This window comes from Ictalurus punctatus, chromosome 21 (assembly GCF_001660625.3).
Source record: "Ictalurus punctatus breed USDA103 chromosome 21, Coco_2.0, whole genome shotgun sequence".
Lineage (NCBI taxonomy): Eukaryota > Metazoa > Chordata > Actinopteri > Siluriformes > Ictaluridae > Ictalurus > Ictalurus punctatus.
The window spans coordinates 1,756,227-1,777,068 of NC_030436.2; the positions used below are offsets into that span (position 1 = coordinate 1,756,227).

At 40.8% G+C, this 20,842-nt stretch overlaps 1 protein-coding gene across 5 annotated transcripts in view; it reads left to right on the plus strand.

The window, feature by feature from the left end:
- fbln2 (fibulin 2) overlaps positions 1 to 20,842 on the plus strand; it is a 78,495-nt gene that overhangs the window by 43,116 nt on the left and 14,537 nt on the right. Inside the window, exons 8-16 of one of the 5 annotated variants that reach the window (XM_017450517.3) lie at positions 769 to 870; positions 2,420 to 2,560; positions 6,510 to 6,644; positions 10,142 to 10,282; positions 11,734 to 11,877; positions 14,601 to 14,729; positions 15,985 to 16,110; positions 19,331 to 19,447; positions 19,909 to 20,037. In XM_017450517.3, the coding sequence (XP_017306006.1) occupies positions 769 to 870; positions 2,420 to 2,560; positions 6,510 to 6,644; positions 10,142 to 10,282; positions 11,734 to 11,877; positions 14,601 to 14,729; positions 15,985 to 16,110; positions 19,331 to 19,447; positions 19,909 to 20,037 (1,164 nt within the window). Of the gene's footprint in view, positions 1 to 768; positions 871 to 2,419; positions 2,561 to 6,509; positions 6,645 to 10,141; positions 10,283 to 11,733; positions 11,878 to 14,600; positions 14,730 to 15,906; positions 16,111 to 19,330; positions 19,448 to 19,908; positions 20,038 to 20,842 lie in introns of those variants that run through there. The other 4 variants (XM_017450518.3, XM_047149624.2, XM_017450520.3 and 1 more) reach the window with 4 other exon arrangements.

The following is a 20,842-nucleotide window of genomic DNA, read 5'->3' on the forward strand; positions in this document are numbered from 1 at the left end:
TTAGTAGCCTCAAGAAGCTACATCAATTTTACCTTTAACTTATTATTTCTCCGAATTTGCTTTGAATAGCTAATTCAAATAATATTTTTATTAAAAGCTTGTCATAATGCAAATTATTTATTTATTCATTATGGGGTTTTATAAGCTGCCAGATATGTTTCTGTCATGTACAGAAGGAAATAGCAAATCAGTATATATCTTCAGCTCACTCCATCCATAAGACATATAGTTTCCATTAGACAAGCATCTTCCTGAAGCCCAGGTGCAGTTGAGTTTAATGTACATCTGGTTAAAAGACCAATGGCTGCTGTTCAAAGGCCTGAAAGTTTAATGTGTGCGTGTGTCATGTCTGCGGCTGAGCAGGGTCTCCAGCGGCCCGGGCTGTCTCTCTCAATCTCTCTCCCACCCGCATCTGGCCAACACATCATCTCCCTAAACCCAAACCAGCCTCCTCTATGCCATCCAAGCCTATGCCTTATGAAATATATGATTGTCAGTATTGGTCATTTTTTTTTTTTTTTTTTCCAAATCTGGCTTCTGGGTCACATTTTTCCTTATTTCATATAGTCTGTGAAGGCATTCGGGGAAAGTTCCTTATGATAGCATAAGGAAATGCCATTACTACCGTAAAAAAAAAGACTAAAGAGTGGTTTTGCTTCTGCACTTAGCAACTCATTCTTGTTTTCTGATTACTCTGATTCTGATTATTTTTTCTCCCTGCCATCCTGGTAAAGTGTGAAATAATCAGGGCTTTTTTATTTTCTGTAGGTAATGGCCCATGTTCTCAGCGCTGCTCTGCTGTGGAAGGACTGGCTCGCTGTTCCTGTTTCCCAGGATTCTCGCTGAAGTCTGATGGATGGACATGTGAAGGTACACTGGCACTAGAGCTAATCAAAAATGTACCTGTTCTCTGTGGGATTCTAGTAAAGAGGTGTCTGAAACACCGCATATACACACACATATATTCAGTGAACCATAACCTAAAATGCCACCCAGAAGAGATAAATGTGCTCTATTAGTCCAGTGATGACTCATATCTTCTAGGCCACATTCTTACTGGAGGCAGTCCATCATTCAGAAGCAGAGCTTTACAGTGTAGAGGTGTTTCACAACCTGAACGTGTTCACGTTTTGCATGAGAAGCCCACAGGTTTCAGCTTCACTGATTCGCAGCCTGTTAACTCAACTTCTTTGGCTCTAATAATAAAAAAAGTGACTTTCTCTCTAGTGTGTGTTCGTGTCGGGTGCAGATTTGTACAGATTCTTACTGGAGTTCTACTTTTTCTATAGAAAGGTTAAGTCTTCTAGAGAAACGGCATTGTTCGTGGTGATTTTAGCTTCTAGAAGTTATGGAGAGGTGTTTTAAATCTTTTGCATGCCAGATTTTACAGTACATAGGGGAGGAGCTAATCAATTTCCTGCCAGTTGGGAATGTAAACACATCCAGCAGTACAGTATTTTGCTCGTGGTAGTGCAGCAGCTCAGGTTTCTGTCTGATTTACAGCCACTTTACAATCTATAATGACTGGAGCTACCATACACACAAGTTCATTTTAATACAACGTGATTAAGGTGCATTAAGGGTCTTATTCAGGAACGTGGAGTGTTTTCGCTTGTATAATGTCATGGCTTCCAGTGTGTGATGAGATCCAGCTATTCAATCATAAACTAGTCTTGAGTCACTGCAGGCTGTTTTGTTTGAATGAAGCACAACCTGAGTCTGTTTTCACGTACGCGCGGGGTCTCTGCGAGCTGTGTCGAAGCTTTAAACATAGTGAATCTAGATGGATTCCACTGAAGAGGCTGTGTTCGTGTAAAGGACACTTTTGCTTTCTTTCTCTCTCTGAATTGTTCCCATATGTTCGAGTACGGGTGGGCCGAGAGCTTGATTCGGTTTGGAATAAAACAAACAGCAGGTTTAGATATCCTGGTCGTGGAGCCAAATACTTTTTGTCACACTCAAGGAAACAGGAAGGAGATGCTTTATCTGCCATGTACTGATATTATATATTATAAAAATTTGCGGTTTTAGTCTGAGAAACTTGATCATTAGACTGGAGGGAAGACAATGAGACAATGTAGATCCAGTCTATGGGCCACTGAGATCCTCCCATCTCAGGCATCTGTTTCTTTTTAAACAATCATACGCACATGCTACAAATTATATGTAATAGATCCATAAAAATGACATACATGCAATTCCAATGTAATCAATATGTTAACTAATTGAATGTAACCCCTGCTTAGTTACTTAATTATACATTAAGATATGTTCACCTTCTAAAACAGAAAATAACATTATAAGGATCCTGAGTCAAAAATTCCAATGCTGTCTTACTGTATGAAGTTGTGTGTGTGTGTGTGTGTGTGTGTGTGTGTGTGTGTGTGTGTCCTATATCCATCTACTGTGTGTACCATAGATGTGGATGAGTGCAGCAGGGCCACACACACTTGCTCTCCCAAGGAGGTGTGTGTGAACATGGAAGGTTCGTACAAGTGTGTGCTTCTGAATGACAGGTGCGACGTGGGCTTTATACACAACCAGAATAGAGAGTGTGTGGGTAAGATGGCTTAGCCAGTTCATCACTATACTGCACTTCTGGTTTGCCAGATTCTATATCCACATACACACAAGCATATGAACACACACACTGAGGAAATTCAAAGCCCACAGACGCGAGGTCCATCTCCGAGCTCTCATTCATGTGGTCGCAATTTGAGCATCAGATTTGCTCAGACGTCCCCTCAACCGCTCTGAGGCCTGGGTGGATTTGTTTTTCAGTACTCCCATCAAATCCACTATCCTTTAGGGCTTTGTGGATGCACACAAATAGTCATAGTTTATTAAAATCTCATTGTTTTGCTTGAGGTACTTAAGGACTGGTACATAATCCATACCGCAGACAGACTTGTATGTTTCTTCATAGAAACACATGTGTGTCTAATATTTCGCAGTTACCAGCCAGTAAATATGTATGAATCTATCGTGGAAGAATGAATGAATTAGATTTGACAAGAGATATTTGTCAGTCTTTATTAATTAGTTTGCAGACAGTAAGCTGTTCCTTCAGCAGTTCATCTGTAACAAAACATGTTTGTTCTGGATATTCCCAAAGGAAAACAAATACTGACTGGCAAACCAGCATTATTGCCTCCTTAAAGTCCCCCTTCAGGCTGGTGTTACATCTGACAAAGAAATAATGTTCATGGCCCATAATCCTCATTGCATGCTCTTCAGTCATGCCATCTATCGCTAAGAGGCTCTCTCAAGCCCTCGCCCGGCCACGGAAATGCATTATTTATAACATGCATGTCTTCCAGTGCAATTTCAGATTGGCAACGGTAGCCTATTATCACAGGAAATATAGCTCATTTATGTTAGCAGGGACGTGCGGGGAGGACGGGGGGGGTTCTGCGGGCTTGAGACCCTGCCCTTTTTCTAAGTTATTTAAAAGTGCCCCTCTCAACATTAATCAGTAAACAATTATATTATGTAAAAAGCATTTGAATTCAGGTTAACACGAGAGCGTGCACGAAACAGTAGCAAATTAATTGCGCGAAAGTCGACGAGGGTTCCTATTTATTCGTCCGAATCGAGTCCGCAGTCAGACAGTCCCGTTGTCATGATACAATCGCGACGCGTCTCGTTTGAACAGGCAGACACGTAAGCTGAGACCGCTAGCACTTCTGCTAAGCTTTTCGTAATATTAGCAGCATTTTATACGCTTGTCGCCGCTAGTTTTCAAATTTTACTGAGAGGGACTGTGTTGTAAGGACTAGCTACTCAAGTTCCTTACATTTCCAGACATGCACGTAACCTTGTTATTTTAGGTCTATATGTATGTTATATAGTCAGCAAAGGCACGATTCACGATGCCAAACAGAGAGAGATGGCAGAAAATTTGAGAAAAAGTGAAGAAGGAGGAAGCGAAAGGGACAGCTTCCTCAACATGGGTGAAAAAAGGTGCGCTAATATGAGACAGTTTCAAAAAAGGCATCATATGTTTACAACGAGTGAGTGAGTTCGGCCATACACCGATCACCCTTGCCCCCGTGGCACCGCCTCCACTGTCGTTTTGCTTTTTTATATAAATAAAAACCATGTAGTTCAGTTGGACAACATTCAGCGCACGCTATAAACTGAAAGTGAGCCGCAGAGTCGCTGCACAGAATAATAATGACCCCACTTTTCAAAATGGAGAATATAGTTATACTATATACATATAGTAACTTGCCTCTTGTTAACTAATATGGTAAATTACTTCCTGTAGCCTAAGTCATGTGACAACAAATATGATATAACATAATTTAAAAATGAAAATTTCGAAGGCAAAAATGACGAACTTTGAGACTAAAAAGCCAGTTCAGCAAGCGGTGCTGCAGTTTCATGGAAATAAAGGGCTGCGTCCAAATGTAAATTTCATTGCGAAACGAATAGCTTGACTGACTTTTACAGTAAATGTAAACACACCGTGGGTGTGTCACTACATGTGTGGATGGTAATACTTTTTCCTTCCGTAAGGTTTACGTGTTCTTTTAAAGATTATTTGGATTCATCTCGCCACTAAAAGTTGCCGTTTTGTTGTAATTATTTCTATAAATGTAAAAAAAAAAAAAAAATACCATTAGGTTATATTAGTCGTGTCATTCTCATATTCATTATTCTGCCCACACACAGTCTGTTTACAATGTCAGCCAGGGTGATAAGAATATGTCGATAAATGAAAGTTAGTAAAGTAGTAAAATGAGCTCTTTGGTGTTATAGTGCTCTTTTTGACATTTGAGCCCCTGGCCCTAGGAACTCTCTGCACGTCCCTGTATTTTAGTATGGTGCGGTTGGGACATGGCAGCTAAAGATGTTCTTTTAGTTCTTAATGAGAGAATACAGTGCTTGCCACCGGGGACAAAATGTGTTTCGAGAAAGAGAGAAACTGTGCTGAAAGACATGAGGATGAGAGGCGTTTCCTCAGCATGTCCCCACTTTTATGACTCATCGGAAATAACACTATCCCCCAGGGTCCCACAATCCAAAAAGCCATCACTCTGGCAACCCCAAAATAAACATGTCCATCAAGAATCACTGGATGGATTCTACTGAACCCAGAGGTAGAGCTTTGTGAGACATGGTACTAAATATGACCTGAAGTTCTCTTTAGTGCCTGAAATGCAAGAAGCAGCAGATGGTCTTAATTTGTAAAGCCCTGCTTCGATTCGCTTCAATCTGAAGGCGTCTTTATGTGAGTGATGTCTTCACTTACTTGGTAGAAATTGATTTGTTAATTTACCCCTCAAGGTTGAACCTTTCTTGTTTCAGTCAAGCAAAGAAGAAGGAAAGTGTGAATATAATGAGGAGTTACAACCGAGTTCCTCTCTCGGTTTCTTTGTCTCACTCTCTCTCTCTGTCTCACTCTCTCTCTCTCTCTCTCTCTCTCTCTCTCTCTAACACACACACACACACACACACACACACACTAGATTCCATATTATATCACCCCAATTCAAAACATTGGGGATCAGGAAAAAGCTCTACCTGTGGTCTAAGCAGGAAAATAGACTATCCCTGCAGTCAGGTGAAGACTTTTTGGCACGTGTGTCCTGAGGGGGACATTAAAGTCATGTCTCAGTGGTCAGTGCCACATCCAGGGTGAAATTCAGGACTGAATGACAGCCATGGAGGTTAAAACTGCCACAAACAAAGCCACACACATACACATCATACTTTTCCTAATGAAGCCACGGCAGGATATTTGAGCTCAGTCACAATGGTGTCATCTGCTGCTATGTCTCACCCCTCGGGCACCTAAACACTCATGTTGTAAATCAATGTGTTTCTCGTGATGCTGTTATCCGTCATTGTGTGTCGCTGATAAGGCACCTCATGCTTTTTCTCTCAGCAGTACTCATGGCTAAGAGACAGCACAAACACAGTAATAAGCTCCATCCTTTCCAAACGCACAACAAAATTATTTTCTTGGCAAAAACATCACAGTGAATCCTCTTTTTGGCTCAGCGACCAGTCATTGTCTAAGCTTGAAATAATTACCTTCGCCTTTCTCTCCCATCTCACTCTCATTGGCCCATGCTCCTTTTCCAAGCCTTGTTTGGAATCATTCTTCAGCAGCCATGTCCACATTTAATGTCTTTAATAAATCCACCCAAACGGATGTTCTTGGCCACGGCCGCGGTGTTAGAACAGAACCTACACCGGAGCCACATGGTGGATGTGACACGTTCAGAGGAAATGTCCAACCACCAAATTAAGTATCACTTCATTTGTGAAGCTGGTAGTATGTTTGTGTTTGTGTTTATGTGTACTGGTTCCATCTGCTTGCAGCTCCATATGCTTTATAATGATGAAGATGCCAAAGTCTGTTCAGCTGCCAAAGAGGCCTTCCATAGCCATCACTTCACCGTGTTGTTTGTCTGGCTCCGTCTCAGGAAGTGCGCGAGCCTGGATATTTAGAAGGTGCACTTTGTTGAGTAATACATGCTTCCCTTTTTGGTCTCCAGACGTGAATGAGTGCGTGACAAACACACACACCTGCCAGTCCAACGAGCGCTGTGTGAACACAGTGGGAGCTTTCATGTGCGAGAGGCAGATTTCTTGTTCAAGTGGCTACCAACTGAGGAATGGAGTATGTGAAGGTGGGTATTCCCTTCTGTTTGTTTTTTTTTCTTTTCTTTCTTTCTTACTTTTCCTTGTTGTTTCTCTGACACGTACACTCTCTGCTCATCTTTCATTCCCTCTTCTACTCCTCAAAACTGAGGAATGTAGAGTGTGAAGGTAATTCTTCCGCTCTTTCTTTTTCTAACCTCGTCCAATCCTCATAAAATTGCAGAACTCAGTTTCAAAGAATAGCACTCATGGGTTGTAATTCTCCACACTATAGTATGCAAATGGCCACGCACTTGCAGTTTCTAATCCATTGATTAAATTACACTGTATTAACTGTCTTGTGTCTGTGTATTTCTTACGATGAAGTTCACTACTCTATCTTGAGAAAGGGTTCAGATCCAGCAAAGCCCTGCGGTCGTATCCTCTTGTAGCATTCTCTAACATCACTTGTTTCTGTGATTGAAAATCGTGTTTAAATTGGATCTAGGCCTTCACAGTAAAGGTAGCTCTGCAGTCAGTTCAGAGCTAGAGATCAAAACATGGCGAGGTTGTTAAGGGAATACTCCATTGTCTTTTAGGTGTGTGCAATATAACAATTAGATCATCGCTACATGATACCATACTGCCATGAGAACCTTTACTGTGACGTTTACTCTAACGAGGATATATGACCAGAATTGACAACCTTTCATTTTGCATAGGAGCTCTGTAATTTTACATTGGAGTGCCCTTGGAGATGCCACTGAAAAACATATTTAAACCATCCCAAAAAAAAACAACAACAAAAAAAAACGGTTTAAAATGGAAACCAAAAAGGAATTAATTTTTCAGCCTAAAAAGACTAAATGTCATCAAATCGGACACTTTACACTTTAACGTTTCATTGAATGATACATTTCAACCTCTTTATCCTGGTCAGTGTCCTGGTGGATCTGGAGCCTATCCAAGTAACACACGGTGCAAGACGGGAGATTTTACCTCAGATGGGTCTCCAGTCCATTGCAGCGTACATTGCAACCATACATTCGCACAGTAATTCACACCTAGGGGCAAGTTTGTGTAGCCATTTGAACTAGTGGCATGTTTTGGGACAGTGGGAAGAAACCAGAGAACCTAGAGTAAACCTGTGTTTAAAAAAAAACACAAAGCTTCACATAGGCAGCATGTTCAGCTCAGGATCGAACCGGAAACCCTTGAGTGTAGAAGCAGCAAGAAGTTCAGCAGTGTACATGTTCACCATATTGGCCTTAGACAGACAATTTATATATATATATATATATATATATATATATATATATATATATATATATATATATATATATATATATATATATATATATATATATATATATATATATAAGTAACATATATATAATCACACACTGTTATGTTTTTTCACTGTTTACTGTGTATTACTGTGGAATCATCAGTCACCATCCAGCTGTTCTCCAGCTGCATAGCTGATAATGCTGGATTTGACTAAAAGTCGTTACTCTGATTAGGGAAAAACCAATGAAAAGACAATACACATGTATTTACTTTAATTTGATCAAATTTAGATCAGTCAACATACAGACATATTCGCCTGTTAAACAATAACATTGACTATACAGTTGGCTGTTTTGAGAAGGTAAATATACATCACTCATCACAGATAGCTGTCTAGCTTGTTACCAAAACATGTTGTCTTTTCCCACTTTGTAGCTCGAACGCACAGAGGTCGAAAGTGGTAGCTTGGCGGTTGAGGCTCTGGGTTACTGATTGGAAGGTCGGGGGTTAAAGCCCCAGCACTGCCAAGCTGCCACTGTTGGGCCCTTGAGCAAGGCCCTTAACCCTCTCTGCTCCAGGGGGCGCTGTATCATGGCTGTATCATTTCCTAACATGCTGGGGTATGTGAAGAAAACAATTTCACTGTGCTCGATTGTATACGTGATTAATAAAGACTCATCATTATCATAATTCCAAGTTCTGAACAAAAGTTCCCTCAACTGAGAACATTTTCATGGTATGTCAAATGCAGCATAATATTACCCCCCCCCCCCCCCCCCCCCCATACTCTCCTTAAACCTGAAATAGTGGAAATGTCTTTTTGAAGCTATTGCTTCTGCACGATTAAATAATTTATCACAATTTGTAAAATGGTCAGTTGCGACCAGTGAAAAATTTGTATTGCACAAGAGACGCATCTTTTCCACCTAATCTTTATCCACCAAATCTGTAGTGTATGTGCTATTACCACTGACTATAATTTCATATGTTCTATCTATGTTGGTAAAACATAACCCCAAATCCTTCCCTCTAAAAACTAGTCCTATCTCTGAAAGAGTTGATCATTTCAATGATTTCATCCCATCTCTAAGGAACGAAGATGTCGATCGTAATTTATAAATACAAGAGGATTCTTCAATATTTTAGCCAAACCTTGTTGTTTGTGACCGTCCCAACAACTGCTCTTAGATTTGTGTGTTTAAGTAAAACGTTGTTCTTTTTATTGATCTGTTCTAGTATGGACAAACAAAATGACATATATAAATAAGGGTTAAGATGAAAAGCATTGTTGGGTTCCTTTAACCCTCAGCTGCTTGGCTGTATGCTTGGATTGTACCCTGTCTCAATTATAAATCCCTTTGGATAAAAGTATCTGCCAAACAAATAAATGCAAATCGAAATTTAGCATCAGCTGCCGTAAAGCGTTCAGAGGATTTATGAAAACACTTCATAGGAGTGGTCCACTTAAGTCAGCAAGGCAGCGTGCCAGCTTCCATTCCTGAGATGCAGCTATCAAATTGGGACAGGTGATGTAAATGAACACACTCAGTGAACTGACTCGTCTGACCCCCATCTCACATACATCATGTGCCTCGTTCATCATCTAACAAGCTTTAAAGCTGCGATTCCAAGCCCATAACATCTTATAGTGCTATATTTCCTAAGGATAATTGCAGTGGGCCCAACCTTGTACATTATCTAGGATGTATGCCACACCATAGACATCCATCTGGTAATGATTGGTGGGAGAAAAGTTATCTAAATTGATTTCCTTTATGTCAGTACTTGGTATTGGATGGCACAATAAGTGTATACAGAGAGAATTAAGATAATAATTGGCAAAGGGGAGAACATGACGGTGAACTAATTGAGTGAGCTAATGCTGTACTCGTGTTAGCCTCGTAAGTGTTTTTTTTCCCTCCGAAAATCCAAATAAGCAGAAGGAGAGCTGGAAAGAGGACTATTGGGTTGGGTGTGATTCAGAGGTTCTGTGCACCAACATTGAACCACAGTGCCACCTACTGTTCAGTGGTGATGAATGTTCAAGGATCTTTTGTTCAGTCTTATGTTCATTATTCAAGTGCATCATTGAAGTTCACAGATCTCCATCAGATGATTCATCAATCGTGCGGTCCTAGCTCATTAATGTCCCTGTCTAGACAAATCAGTTGAGTTTAATGATGATACCTGGCAGTGAGGTTTGCGAACCTGTAGGCCTCCAGGCTGCACTAACACCTGCTCTGCTCTGCTTCCTCAGATATTGATGAGTGCACTGTGCGGAGCCATGACTGTGGCTCGGGATTCCAGTGCCAGAACACACACGGATCATTCCGCTGCAGCCCGAAGCAGCAACACTGCCTCACCGGCTTCTCTCAGGACCCTCACGGCAACTGCATCGGTGAGAGAGATGGCGAGACAGTAAATATGTGTGTGAGCGAGCGAGGGAGTGTGAAAGATGTCCGGGACAGGACAGTCAATACGCCCCCTCCTGGTCATGACTGACAGAACTCAAGGAGTTGCTTTTCTTTATTTTCTCTGTTCTCTACATAAGATATAAGTCATCAAGGGGTCATTCGGAAATACAAATAGACAAGACAGTGCATGCCAACAGAACAATGTTATACAGATACTCCAGCACCTTCTGCCAGATGGCAGGAGGGGGAAAATTCCATGAGAGCAGTGGGAGGGGTCATCCACAATGCCGGTGGGTTTGTGGATGCAGCGCTTGTTGAAAGATGCATCTGTGGTGTGTAGATAGACCCTGGTGATCTTCTCAGCGGGTGGTCAGACTCAGCAGGCTCAGCTTTCCTATGAGTTGTTGCGGAAGGATTGTGTTGAATGCTGATGAACTGAGGTTTCTGAACAGCATCCTCACGTTCGTATCCTTTTTGTCCAAGTGGGTCAGAGACAGGTAGGTGACAGCAGAGCAGTTAGGATGGTAGGTGTACTCAGATGGGTCCAGATGTGGTGGGAAAACTGCTCTTTATGTGTTTTATGACTAGCTGCTCAAAATACTTAATGATGATAGGTGTAACAGACCAGTAGTTATTGAGGCAGGTCACAGATGATTTCTTTGGCACAGGGTTGATGGTACTCTTGAAGTGAACTGTTTTACTCACTGAGATGTTGAAGATGTCTGTTAGGATACCTGCAAGATATAATGTTCACTATAATGATCACTCGGCCAGGTATGTTGTAGGTTAACTCTGAACAGAGTTCTCCTAAGGACCACTGCAGACAGAGTACTTGATTGGTGGAATTCTTCTTTGCCGGCATGTTGTTCTTCAAACCGTGCATAGAAATCGTTCCGTCAGCAAGGCATCACCATCACAGACAGATGTGTGATGGAGCTTTGCATTTGGCTATGGTCTGGATAATTTGCCACGTGTCCATGTTTTGGACGTGACCATGGATTCTTTGTGCAAACTTGTGCTTTGCCTGTCTGAAAGTGTGTGACATTTGGGCCGTAGCTGTAGGCTGCCTTGTTGTCAGTCCTGAAGGCAGTATCTCTGGCTTTCAGCAGCGCACGCACCTCTGCAGTCATCCATAGCTTCACCAAGCACTTGAGTTAGCACTGCGTTAATCTATTTAAGGAAAACATCTCTTCAGCTTTGACTTGTGTGGGGTTTTTTTTTTCATGTTGTACTAACATGCCCTAACAGGGTTTTTAGCTTGATCATGTATTTAGCCCTGACCTAACGAACTAGCATGAGGATATGTTTTTGAGACTACAAAGCACTTCTGAAATTTGCTTTTGATAAGGGCGTCAGCTAAATGCTGAAAAAGTAAATGTAGTTTTATGTTTTTGTATTTGTATTTTGTTATAACTGAACACTGTCTGTCCCTCAGACATCGATGAGTGCAGAGTTGTGAGAGAGCCCTGTACAGCAGGCTTTAACTGCATAAACACTGTGGGCTCATACACCTGCCAGCGCAAGATTATTTTATGCAGCCAAGGATACCACTCCAGCCCCGATGGTTCACGCTGCGTCGGTGAGCACACACACACACACACACACACACACACACAGATGGTTTTAGATAATAAAATAATTTCTCATACCTCAGGTAATGGAACTCAATTACCTGCCAACGCTCCTGCACCAATTTTTTTTGGTTAATTTAGAAGTACATTCATAGTTTATAACATGTTTATACAGTTTATACAGTGTAGCCAAACTTTAAGAGCCAGGCATCCCTCGATTCCCTGGGTCACAATGAGTTCAACACACAATATGACGCATGGTGGTTTTAGTGGTTAGCAAGTTCGCCTCACGCCTCCAGGGCCGGGGGTTCGATTCCCATCTGTGGGAATTTGCGTGTTCTCCCCGTGCTGTGGGGGTTTCCTCCCCCAGTCCAAAGACATGGTAGGCTGATTGGTGTGTCTAAAGTGTCTGTAGTGTATGAATGGGTGTGATTGTGCCTTGTGATGGATTGGCACCCTGTCCAGGGTGGCCTTGTGCCCCACGCTCCCTGGGATAGGCTCCAGGTTTCCCCGTGACCCTGCAAAGGATAAGCGGTATAGAAGAGGGATGGATGGATTTTGTCAGAAACAGTTTTTTCACTACTCCTCCTACAACTTTTGTCCAATCATCACCAAATTCGGCACACGTGTAAACAAAACACAAAAGGAAATTTTTGCTAATCGTGGCTCATATGAGCAACCTCCTCGTGCGTGTTCAAATGCATTTTGCGCTAAGTCAATTTGGTAGAAATTAACGCACATGTTCTCTGAAATGCTTTTATTAGCGTGACCATACGTCCTCTTTTTCCCAGACATTTCCATCCTTTTCAGACCTTAAAAAAGCGTCTACATATGAGAAAAAGTCTGGGGATTCGGATTTAGTTTCATTATGATGTGCTTATGGTCTAATAGTGCATCATGTGTGCACATGTTTGCTTTGCTTTAACCCCTCTCTGTAATTCCCACCTTCTGGCACACCGATTGGTCGATTCTAAAAGGCTTGCAGAAACTATTGGCCAAATTCTGCCTCTCAACCATTAGCCTACTCTCAGCGAATGCGTGAAGGTGAAGCGCTGTTGTGTACAGCGTCAAACAGTTGCTTGACATTAGCAGCAAATGACAGCTGTTCTGAGTCGAGGCAATGGATATGGCCGTGTAAGGTTATTCATAATTTCATGTTATCACATTGCTTTCTATTATATGGCCATTTAAATGTGTGAATAATGGCAGAAGGTGCACTCGTGGCATTTAATATATATATTTTTTCTATTTCATGGACAATCAAAAGAATGTAGGAAAAAATGTCAAACATAGGCAGAGTGAAACCAATTTTATATATGTAATTTGATGGCAAAGGCACCAAACAGGATATGAGGCTGTATATCAGCAATGACCTTGCACACTGACCCAAATATTGGTAGGCAACTTCAGGACCATGCCCTGAGGCTGTGCAACAGATTTCATGACAGTGCCACTTACTGGTCAAAAGTTACAATAACATGCCAAAAATGCTTCTATCTAAGTGCCATTTTTGCTACTCCTCCTCCAAATTTTGTCCAATCTTCACCAGGTTTGGGCTGTCTAAACAACCGTCTACTGCCATTTTAGCCGTTTAATGTGTTATTATACAGATAACACATGACTGACAGGGTTTAATGTCAAATAACATTTTTATTGAGCAATTTTCAATTTCAAACAAACAAACAAACAACACAGTATAAAACAGATATTAGTTTGGTGCATATACTTGCACAAATTGGGGGGCAGACTGCTGAGAATAAATCACATAAATACCTTAGATGTTTTTCAATTGCAAGAAGCAAACAGATTCAGGTCAGAGCAGTAGCAATCACAACAACAGGTCAAAGTAGCGACCGGCAACACCACAGATCACAGCAGTTGGCACTACTACTACTACAGCAGCACTGCCACCCTGCTGCCCATTTGTTCATTTAGACCTTTCCTCCTTCACTCAGATAATTCTGTATAGAGTACAGAGTATACTGACCGTACACATGAGGAAAACTACAAATCACTCTTGAATCCCTTTGCCTAAATATCAGAACCAACCATTCGGCAAGACCTTTTTTTTTCCCGAATTAACCACTGCACACGCATGCATTATGACATTAGTTTGTTGTTGGCTCATTTTTTATTCTTGGAAGGAATAACTTGGAAGGGTTAATGCAAACGTTCATTATTTGACTTCTTTTGTCCATTATATTTTGCAAACAGTTAATGCAGTTAAACACTTTATTACTTATAGCATTAACTAATGACAGTAAAGGGAAGCCAGTTATTTACTTTAAACCTTATCATTAAAATACATTCGTGAAACATTTCTGTGTGTAAAATTCAGCTGCATGCTGAAAATGCGGTAATGAGCTTTCCAGCAGCGTTGGTCTGCCTGCTTATACTCAATTCATGTATCTTATTTATAGTTTTCTTTCATCACTTTCATCATGCAAAGGTTTTAAGAGTACGCTACTTTGCAAGAACAGTATTTTCTTTAGGAAACCATATCAAGGCGTTATCATTAATTTAGTCATAGGAAAAGCTACAACCGCTCACTCCACTACTAATCCTAATCTTAATCTTAGTTTTCATATGCACTGGCTTGTTGATCACTTATACTCACCATGCTGTTAGCTTGTGTGCTTCTGTGTGTTTCTGGCAATATTACAGCGATGTTAAACAGTGTGTGAGGTGTAGCAGGTCTGATGTGTTTGACTGCATCCTGCTCTGTGTGCAGATGTGGATGAGTGTGTCACAGGAACACACCGCTGTTCTGAGGGTCAGATCTGCCACAACCTCCCTGGCAGCTACCGATGTGATTGCCTGACAGGCTACCAGTATGATGCCATTCGCCGACTGTGCATTGGTATGTTTAACACACACCTGCGCTTTGTTACCCAATTTTACCCCTGTGCCCAAAGCGAGGTCCAGAAGACATGGTTTGCCAAGGTTGGAGTGGAAGATCTAGAATGGCCTGCACAAAGCCCAGACTTCAACCCCACTGGACATCTTCAGGATGAATGGGAATGCTGACTGTGCTCCAAGCCTCCTCACTGGACATCAGTGCCTGACCACACTAATGCTCTTGTGACTGAATGAGTAAATCCCCACAGCCACATTCCGAAATCTAGTGGAAAGCTATCCCAGATAAGTGGATGGGACTAAATATGGAAGGGGTTGTTCAGTAAGCACATATGGGTGTGATGCTCAGGTATCCACAAACCTTTGGCCATATAGTGTTGATTTTTGTTCTATTTTATTGGTTCTTTTGAGTCGCCAATTACAATCGCACTTGTACAGTCTCTGATTTTCAGGATAATGGTTGGGTTTTCATTGCGTGAACATTCTGTTTGAAACTCTGGAACAGAGTATCTGCCAAACAATTAAATGTAAATCTAATTTAGATCTTTGCTGTCTGTGAGTTAAGATTGAGAAATTTTAGATAATTGTCAGATAATTTGAAGTAATTAGTTAATTCTTTTGACTTAACAATCGAAATGCAGTGGACTTTTCTACTTTACGTTTACGGCATTTGGCAGACACCCTTATCCAGAGCGACTTACTTTTATCTCATTCATACAACTGAGCAATTGAGAGTGAAGGGCCTTGCTCAAGGGTGGCAGCTTGGTGGTGCTGGGGTTTGCCCTCACGACCTTCTGAGCAGTAGACCAACACCTTAACCAAAAAGGATGATATAGCACAAATAATAGCTTAAATATATAAAACCTATTACTGAATATCACAAATCGTTCATAGTATAGCTCCTCTGACTGAAAGTAGTGATGAAATATTGATGGTGTTGTGATTTGATTCTATCAAGACACTAATTTAGAATAAACAATGAGCACTGTGATTGTCGACTATATATCTGTATATGGAAACAAATGATTATGGAGCAATTAATCATGTTTACCTCAAACAATCCTGAAAAGCTCAAATAATTGTGGGTATGTAAACACAATTCAGTATGTAATCACAATACAGTGTATTACTCCTATCGAACCGCAAATTTTGCTTCATTGGCTTGGCCATTCTCTTCACAGCATTGAAATCAACTGCAAAGTGACAGAAAATGCAGCAAACACAACACAATAGAACATCTCTGTTCCTTCTACTGGCAGATGTGAACGAGTGTTGGCGTTACCCAGGGCGTCTTTGTTCTCAGACATGTGAGAACACTGTGGGCTCTTACAAGTGCTCCTGCACCACGGGCTTCTCCCTTGCCTTTGACGGCAAGAACTGTGAAGGTAGTTAAAATTTTTTTTTCTCACACAAAACTGCACACATGATCACATTCAGTTTCTCATGAGGTATTTTTATAGGTGCAAGGTCACATTTTGATAGTAGGTGGTGTTGTTTTAGGCTGGGTTTGGTCATAAAAACGACTCACGAGTCAGAAAAGAAAGTGAGATATCGAGAGAGGAAGAGGGCAGCAGAGAGAGAAATACGCATAACTGGGCATGATGGGGAGAGTCTGTGTGTCAGATGAAGAGAAATAAAGAGAGAAAGTGACAGAGAGAAGAGAGATAGAGCATGAACAAGGAGGACAGAGGCAAAGAGTGAAGGCATGAGAGAGACTGAGTGAGTAGCGAGACATGGTTTTGTCTATTCTTGGCTTGTTTCTAGAGTTATTTAAGGACCTTAATCAAGCATGATAGCATCCCTTGTCACATTACACAGGCAGTGGCATTAAGGAGCGATGCTGCTTTCAAGGACTTACCTGGTGGCCGTGTCGTTCAGGATGTCACCATATGGAGCAGCTCCAAATTAATAGCATACCCAGATGAAAATAGAAATAAATAAGCAGTGCAAACATTGAATGTTCTTGGTATTTATAAACACACAACTGACAAAAGGAGGGATTTTACAGCAGTGTAAAAAGGGGGGCTTAGCGGTTAAGGCTCTGGGTTACTGATTGGAAGGTCGGGGGTTCAAGCCCCAGCACTGACAAGCTGCCACAGTTGGGCCCTTGAGCAAGGCCCTTAACCCTCTCTGCTCCAGGGGGCGCTGTGTCATGGCTGACCCTGCGCTCTGACCCCAACATGCTGGGGTATGTGAAGAAAAGAATTTCACTGTGCTCTACTGTATATGTGACCAATAAAGACTCATTATCATTAAACTAGCACCACCTATAGCTATCTAAAGTGACTGTCTGTTGTTTATGTGTGGTGTCTCTCTTAGAAATTTTGCATTCTGGAATACTACACATATTGTCCATTACACTATATTTACTGTATCATCAGTGGAAAATCAGAATATCTGAAGTCTGAATGTGGAGGTTTGATTGTTAATATGTAGCTCTATGAGTAGGTTTATACAGTACTGTGCAAAAATCTTAGGCACCCAATTTTGTTTAAGTACAAACTATGTTACAGATTTTTATTTTATGACTTCTACATTTTTGAGTCAGTACAAAAACATTTTAGATTTCCAAACACTAGTTTGTAATAATAATATTAATAATAATAATAATAATAATAATAATAATAATAATAATAATAAATTTGATTTGTTGGCACTTTTCATAACACTCAAGGACACCTTACAGAAAGACAACATGCAATAAGAACAGCAAAGTTAAAATAGATACACAATATAAAAATAGATGAAGCAATAATATAGAGGAGTTCATTATAATGAATAAACTCATTTGAACAGATGTGTTTTAATCTGGGATTTGAACTGTGAAATAGATCATAGAATATGCAGTGGGAGTGAGTTCCAGAGCTTGGGTGCAGAGCAACTGAAAGCTCTGACACCCATAGTGCTGAGTTTAAAAGCTGGAACAGTGAGTAGAGCTGTGGAGGATCGTAGAGATTGGGCGGGGGTATAAGGATGAAGAAGTTCTGGGAGGTGGGAGGGAGTCAGATTATGAATGGCTTTGAATGTGAGCAGTAGAATTTTATAGTGAACTCATTGTTGGAAAGGAAGCCAGTGGAGCTGAATAATGGAGGGTGTGATATGGTCAGTGGACTTTGCGAGAGTAATAGTTCTTGCAGCTGAGTTGTGAAGAATTTGGAGCCGGTGGAGAAGTTCATCAGATACGCCGAAAAGGATGGCATTACGGAAATCGATACGGGATGTTACCAGAGCACGAATGAGTACTTGAGTGCTGTGATACGAGAGCAACGGGCGGAGTCTAGCAATATTGTGAAGGTATATGAAGGCAGTACGTGAGATATTATTGATGTGAGGACCAAAAGAGAGTAAGCTGTCAAATATGACACCAAGGCTCTTTGTTTGGGAGGAAATGTTAACCGTGCTGTCGTCAATGCTAATAGTGAAAGGAGGAGATTTGGAGAGTATGAAGAAGAAGCTCACTTTTATTGCCATTGAGTTTTAAGAAATTATTAGCCATTTTAAGTTCTGATGCCCTGTGATGGGGGAAGAAGGGGTGGGGGTGGGGTGTTTGGTTTAGTGGAGATATAAATCTGAGTGTCAATGGCATATCAGTGAAAATACACTCCATGATGACGGAGAATATGTCCAAGAGAGGAGTGGTCCCAGACACCCTGACTAACCAAGACCGATTCTGACCAGACATTCTTGACCTGAACAAAATGTTTTCAATCGTTCCACGATATCCTCGACCGATGAAGGTTAGAGGGCCGAGAGAGTGCTGGAGGGCGGCAGTTCCAGTGTATTCCACAAGAGGGAATAGCTCGTCATAGAAATAGAAGAATCCGGTTGCTGATGAACGTTAGTGATTTTAGAGCTCAGAATTTCAGAAAAGCAGAACATTCACTGGTGGTGTTGAAATGAGAAGAAGTATTTTCTGGAGGCTTAAGAAGTTTGTTGACAGTGGAGAAAAAGTCAGTGTATTACTTTGTCCAGAACTTATCATATTAGCATAGTAGGATGATTCGGCAGCACTGAGTGCATTCTTATATGATATCAGGTGATCAGAGCACATCTGTTTATGTATAGTAAGTCCAGTTTTTTGGGGGTTTTTTAGACAAAAGCTCCCAACGACGGCCCAGAGCCGACACACAAAAATGTTTGTACGTCATTAAAGAAAGCATCATATTATGGAAGAGACACTTTTCAGTCAAAAAACACAATAAAGGTCTTTGGGTTTTGCTGCAAAAATAGGACGTGACTGCAACAGTCAAAGTCTCCAGAAGAACTGTGGCTGGTTCTGCGAGATGTTCAATAACACTCACAGCTCATTTCCTTCTGAAACTGCACACATTAGTAGTACCTGAGACTATTATGTTTTAATCAAAGGGTCGTCATACCAAATATTTACTTTGTTTCATGTATTACTGTTTATTGCTCTTTACAGTATTTTTTAAAATATAGAAACGTCTAATTTCATTACTTTTGAAGGCATCTTTTCCCTACAGCATTTCTTTGTGTTCCTTACATTGCTACTTATATTTATTTTAGTATAGCCCAAGGTAATATCTGTCAATATAAGTCCATAATTAATGTTTTCTTTGTCTATATTTTGCCTCTAATTTGCAGATGTTAACGAATGTGAGAACAATCCCTGCAGTCAGGAGTGTGCCAACATCTACGGCTCCTACCAGTGCTATTGTCGCGTGGGATATTATTTGAAGGAGGACGGCCACACCTGTGAAGGTGAATCACATTTGTTTAAATGATTTCACACGCACACTTGCAATCGCTGCTGCCATAAAGATTAATGGCTTTTGAGAGAGAATGTATTTTAATAAATCAATATAGGTGACATATTATATAGTTAACAACTCTGGCACTCCCTTTATTTAAGAGAACAATCTATACACATGAAAAGAAGCAGAGGACACAGTTAGTAATCTGTTACATATTGATTAAAGCTAAGAATGGAGACACACCAGGTCAATATTAATGCGATGGGATCAATTTCATCTTGTCTTTTATGACAGATGACATTGTTCCTAATGGAAGGTGGCATATGTTTTAATGTCCAATACACACACACTTTTTTAATTTTATTTTTTATCTCCTTCCTGGTATGTGCTCACCGTGCTATTACCTTCAGCTCTTATCGCCACAATCCTGACAAAATATCTTTTGGGTTTGTTTGTTTTGGTTTGTAGATATTGACGAGTGCTCTCAAAGCATTGGGAACATGTGCACCTTCCAATGTGTGAATGTTCAAGGCAGTTACCAGTGTGCCTGCCCCCCTCATGGCTATTCTATGTCACCCAATGGACGCACATGTCAAGGTAAAGGTCATATTAAAAATTTATGACTTTGGAACAATTTCTCTAATGAACAGTAGGGGGGTGGGGGGGAACACACATATTGCACAGATTAGGTCAGATGTTTTCATCACAAATTAACAAGGCGAAATAAGTCTTTAAAATAAGTTTTAATAAGAAGAAAAACTTAATTTGTATTTCCTGTCCCATGTTCTTCATAACTTATTTGCACACCCACCTGCCAAGTGTTATGTAATGAGGTTAAGGACGGATACAAGTGCAGTTAAGAACTTTTATTCTAAAAGAATATAATGAAAAGGGCCAGGCAAAATCAACAACGAAGACAGGTAGTGGTTAAACGATCAGGCAAACAGACTAGAGCAGGGAAGGCAGATAATCCCAATCAAGGGCAAAGCAGAATCAAAACCATTATAAACAACACAATGGACCAGCTTGGTACCGACAGAGCCTAGAGCAACTGAGTGTTTACATCACCAAAATCTAATAAATCAACTGTCTCTTTTAAAGTGTGGTGCGATTGTAAGTGTGATTGGGAACAGGTGTGTGTGTGATTAGTCTTCTGGGGAAGGTGAACATGTCTGAGTTGTGCTCGTCGTCGGCCATATTTGTAGTTTGCAGTTCATTCTGGGAAATGGAGTCGCTAGAAGATAGCCAAGTGTGTGAAAAGGTTTTGTGTATCTTTCCATGAAATGAGAATACGATGAGAATTATTTATGGAGATGAGTGACAAAGGAAACACATAGTAGATATTTTTAAAAAAATATCTTGAAGAAACTGGTGTACCACTGGTACATCGCTATATTGATGT